The 5,091-nt window shown below is 52.6% G+C and overlaps 1 protein-coding gene across 1 annotated transcript in view; it reads right to left on the bottom strand.

Moving 5' to 3' along the window:
- Positions 1–2,505: 2,505 nt before the first annotated feature.
- KIAA0586 (KIAA0586 ortholog) overlaps positions 2,506–5,091 on the bottom strand; it is a 145,513-nt gene continuing 142,927 nt past the window's right edge. Inside the window, exon 31 of the mRNA XM_015423372.1 lies at positions 2,506–2,585. Coding sequence (XP_015278858.1) covers positions 2,506–2,585 — 80 coding nt within the window. The remainder of the gene's footprint in view (positions 2,586–5,091) is intronic.

Below are 5,091 nucleotides of genomic sequence, written 5' to 3'. Positions count from 1 at the left end.
AGGGAGGATATGATAGAGACATGAATGTTTGTATGTCTGTCTCACGCGATACTAGAACTCAGCGATCACCCACGGAAATCGATCAACGGTAGATTCGGGACAGACAAAAGGACATAAGAACATAAGAGAAGCCATGTTGGTTCAGGCCAGTGGCCCACCCAGTCCAACACTCTGTGTCACACCTAGTGGCCAAAAATATCAGGTGCCATCAGGAGGTCCACCAGCAGGGCCAGAACTCTAGAAGCCCTCCCACTGTTGCCCCCCAAGAGCCAAGAATACAGAGCATCACTGCCCCAGACATAAGAACATAAGAGGAGCCATGCTGGATCAGGCCAATGGCCCACCCAGTCCAACACTCTGTGTCACACAGTGGCCAAAACCCCGGTGCCATCAGGAGGTCCACCAGCAGGGCCAGAACTCCAGAAGCCCTCCCACTGTTGCCCCTCCCCAAGCACCAAGAATACACAGCATCACTGCCCGAGACATAAGAGAAGCCATGTTGGATCAGGCCAATGGCCCATTCAGTCCAACACTCTGTAGCCAAAAACCCAGGTGCTATCAGGAAGTCCACCAGCAGGGCCAGGACTCCAGAAGCCCTCCCACTGTTGCCCCACAAGCACCAAGAATACAGAGCACCACTGCCCTAGACAGAGTGTTCCATTCTAGACCATGCGGCTAACAGCCATGGATGGACCTCTGCTCCATATGTTCATTCACTCCCCTCTTAAAGCTGTCTATGTTTGTAGTCACCACCACTTCCTATGGCAGTGAACTCTTTGGGGTAGTTCTTCGTCAAGAACACAAATATGGAATGAGATCTGCTGCCGGAACGCAGAAGTGTCCACTGGCTCAGATGGGTTTGAGGATTACACAGATGTATGGAGGACAGGCCTGTCTCTCTGCCTAGTATCCCTGATGGCCGAAGGAATCCCTATGCGCAGAGGGGCAGCATGTCTCTCAATATCAACGGCTGGTGGACCAGCCAGGAAGGGCTGGTCCCCAGTCGAGCCCTTCATGCTCTGCTGGGACATGATCTCAGGCAAAGCCAGTTTGGTGTAGTGGTTAGGAGCCCAGACTCTAATCTGGGAGAACCGGGTTTGATTCCCCACTCCTACACTTGCACCTGGATGGATGACCTTGGGCAAGCCATAGTTCTGTCAGAGCTGTTCTTGAAAAAGAGCAGTTTCTGTCAAGAGCTCTCTCAGTCCCACCTACCTCACAGGGTGTCTGTGGTGGGGAGGGGGAGGGGAAGGAGTTTGTGAGCCGCGCTGAGACTCCTTTGGGTAGTGAAGGGCGGGGGATAAATCCAATCTCTTCTTCTTCTTCTACCTCACAGGGTGTCTGTGGTGGGGAGGGGGAGGGGAAGGAGTTTGTGAGCCGCGCTGAGACTCCTTTGGGTAGTGAAGGGCGGGGGATAAATCCAATCTCTTCTTCTTCTTCTACCTCACAGGGTGTCTGTGGTGGGGAGGGGGAGGGGAAGGAGTTTGTGAGCCGCGCTGAGACTCCTTTGGGTAGTGAAGGGCGGGGGATAAATCCAATCTCTTCTTCTTCTTCTACCTCACAGGGTGTCTGTGGTGGGGAGGGGGAGGGGAAGGAGTTTGTGAGCCGCGCTGAGACTCCTTTGGGTAGTGAAGGGCGGGGGATAAATCCAATCTCTTCTTCTTCTTCTACCTCACAGGGTGTCTGTGGTGGGGAGGGGGAGGGGAAGGAGTTTGTGAGCCGCGCTGAGACTCCTTTGGGTAGTGAAGGGCGGGGGATAAATCCAATCTCTTCTTCTTCTTCTACCTCACAGGGTGTCTGTGGTGGGGAGGGGGAGGGGAAGGAGTTTGTGAGCCGCGCTGAGACTCCTTTGGGTAGTGAAGGGCGGGGGATAAATCCAATCTCTTCTTCTTCTTCTACCTCACAGGGTGTCTGTGGTGGGGAGGGGGAGGGGAAGGAGTTTGTGAGCCGCGCTGAGACTCCTTTGGGTAGTGAAGGGCGGGGGATAAATCCAATCTCCTCCTCCTCCTCCTCCTCCTCTCTGGCTGTCATTTTGGGAAAGCATTCCCAGAAGATAGAAAAGTTGGAAAGTTGTGGGTGGCCCTAAGATGATACAGAAATGGTCTTTTTATTTAAAAAAATTTTTTGGGTGACTGTGTGTGTGTATGCCTGGAAGTCACGGCTGACTTCTGGCGACCCCAGTGGGGCTTGGATGTTCAGAGAGGTGGCTTGCTATTGCCTCCCCTTGCGTCCCGGCCCTCGTATTCCTTGGAGGTCTCCCTTCAAAGTACTTCCCAGGGTCGGCCCTGCCTAGCTTCTGAGATCTGATGAGATGAAGCTCACCTAGGCTATCCAGGTCGGGGCACAGAAACGGGCTTTTTCAAAAAAAAAACCTTTTGCAATATTGTACTGCGTTCCATCGCTGCTTGAACAGGTGTTTCCAGGTTTTATTAAAGAAAAAGCATTCCCGGACTCCAGAGGTTCCCAGGGGCTATGTCCTCATCTGCGGCATTCGAATTGGGGGTGCTAGAAGCCCGTGCCAGCCCGGATGTCTGTTAACGTGCACCGAGTCTGTACGGTGCAGACAGAGTAGGACCAATAACGCTCTAAAAAGACGAAGGGACATCAGCCGGAGGGGCGTGCTGTCTTGCTGTACAGCCCCTATCTCTAAATTCTCATCGAAGAAAGAGAGAGACAGAGACAGATCTCCCCCAAAACACTCCGTTTCAGAACTATATCAAAATAGACCCATGAATACAGAACGTGCGGGTAATACAAAGGATATCCGTTTCCAGAGCGCTTTGAAGTTCTGCTTAACGGCGGCCGATTTTCTGAACTAAAGAGATTACTGCAAAGTCTCGGAGGGCCCAGAAACGCAGCTTTCCAATCGCTCTGGTCTGGTTTATATTAATCACACCACTTGTCAGAACAGCCAGGCCCACATTTTATGGACATTAATTCCTCTAAGTTCTCATTCTTTCTCTCTCTCACACACACACATACACTCCCCCCTCCCCGATTAACAGTAATCGCTGGCTGGAAAATCCAAGTATATGGAATCTGCTACAGTTCGGGAGCAGTTAAGGCAGAGGAGAAATCGACTGTCAACATTATACTCTGTTGTTGTGAAGCTGCAGCCGACACGGCGACCCTGTAGGGTTTTGCCACTACCTGCCTCTGCATTGCGACCCTGGGCTTCCTTGGTGGTCCTCCCATCCAAGTACCGACCAGGGCTGACCCTGCTTAGCTTCTGAGAACTGATGAGATTGGGCTAGTCTGGGCCATCCAAGTAAGGGAGCAGAAAATACCATCAAATTGGCAGCTGAATTACGACAACGCGAAGAACATCAGAAGAGCCCTGCTGGATCAGACCAGTTGTCCATCCAGTCCAGCATCCTACCTCACACAGTGGCCAACCAGTTCCTCTGGAGGGCCAACGACAGGGCAGAGAGGCCGAGGCCTTCATAAGAACATCAGAAGGGCCCTGCTGGATCAGACCAGTGGTCCATGTAGTCCAACATCCTGTCTCCCACAGCGGCCAACCAGCTCCTCTAGAGGGCCCACAACAAGGCACAGAGGCCGAGGCCTTCATAAGAACATCAGAAGAGCCCTGCTGGATCAGACCAGTAGTCTATCTAGTCCAGCATTGTGTCTTACACAGTGGCCAACCAGTTCCTCTGGAGGGCCAACAACAGGGCAGAGAGGCTGAGGCCTTCATTAGAACATCAGAAGAGCCCTGCTGGATCAGACCAGTGGTCCATCTAGTCCAGCATCCCGTCTCACACAGGGGGGCCAACCAGTTCCTCTGGAGGGCCAACAACAGGGCAGAGAGGCTGAGGCCTTCATTAGAACATCAGAAGAGCCCTGCTGGATCAGACCAGTGGTCCCTCTAGCCCAGCATCCCATCTCACACAGGGGCCAACCAGTTCTTCTGGAGGGCCAACAACAGGGCAGAGAGGCCGAGGCCTTCCCCTGATGCTGCCTCCTGGCTCTGGGATTCAGGGGATCAGTGCCTCTGACCGTGGAGGTTCCCATCAGTCACTCTGGCTAGTAGCCACTGATAGGCCTTGTCCTCCATGAAACTATCTAATCCCCTATAAAGATGTTTATTCCTGGGGCCATCACGACATCCTCTGGCAGCAGTTTCCGCATCCTCTGTATGTATTTCATTTATTTATTTAATTGGACGTATACCCCGCCCTCCCAGCCATGGCCCGTCTGCTCTAGCGTCCTGTTCCAGATCACGGCCAGCTGGTCATCTCTAGGAAGCTCACAGTTAGGACACGCAAGGTTCTGCTTTCGCTGCCGTTGCCCCTTTCCAGCCACAGATATTGAGAGTCACGCAGGGATGGATTCTGTGGATCCCTTCCACTACAACCGAGGCACTTTCTTCCAGCAGGAGGAGACGACTCTTGATGCAAGAAGCCCTTTCGAATAGGAAGCGCCGACAGACCTTTCCTCTATGAATATGCCTGATCCGTTCTTACAGCCATCGCCATGCTTTGCGGCAGAGCGTTCCTTGTCTGTTTCTCTCCGTCCCCTTTTACAAATTCTCTGAGACGGGTCAGTACGTGATAGACCTTCCAGAAACCGGACCAGTCAGCAAAATAGTCAGGGAGAACATTTTCCAGCAGATTATTCCCAGAGTGTACCTCTGGATATCTCCCAGCCCCCCACACGTGCAGGGACTGCCCCTCCCAAACATTCATTTCAGACACCTACAATTTAATACAAAATTAAAACCACTAGTCCCCTATGGACAGAGCACCTGGAAAAACATCCCTCAGGGAGGCATTCGGCCTCCATTAAGGCCAGGGGCACGGCGAGTAGCCTGTTCCTTCTGTCGTCAGATTCTGGCTGGTTTGTTCCCTTGAATGCTGACTTCCAAACTGAAAGGTTGCCCCAATGGCACACGAACCAATGGGTTCTAGATCAAATCAAGCCTGAACTCTCTCTTGAATGAGAACATATGAGAAGCCAATGTTGGATCAGGCCAATGGCCCATCCAGTCCAACACTCTGGGTCACACAGTGGCCAAAAATACCAGGTACCAACACGAGGTCCAGCAGTTGGGCCAGGACACTAGAAGCCTTCCCACTGTTGACCCCCCCC

Source organism: Gekko japonicus, unplaced genomic scaffold (genome assembly GCF_001447785.1).
Source record: "Gekko japonicus isolate JY-2015 unplaced genomic scaffold, Gekko_japonicus_V1.1 scaffold1720, whole genome shotgun sequence".
Lineage (NCBI taxonomy): Eukaryota > Metazoa > Chordata > Lepidosauria > Squamata > Gekkonidae > Gekko > Gekko japonicus.
Note: the sequence above shows the minus strand (reverse complement) of the source record. Positions and strands in the feature narration are given on the sequence as shown.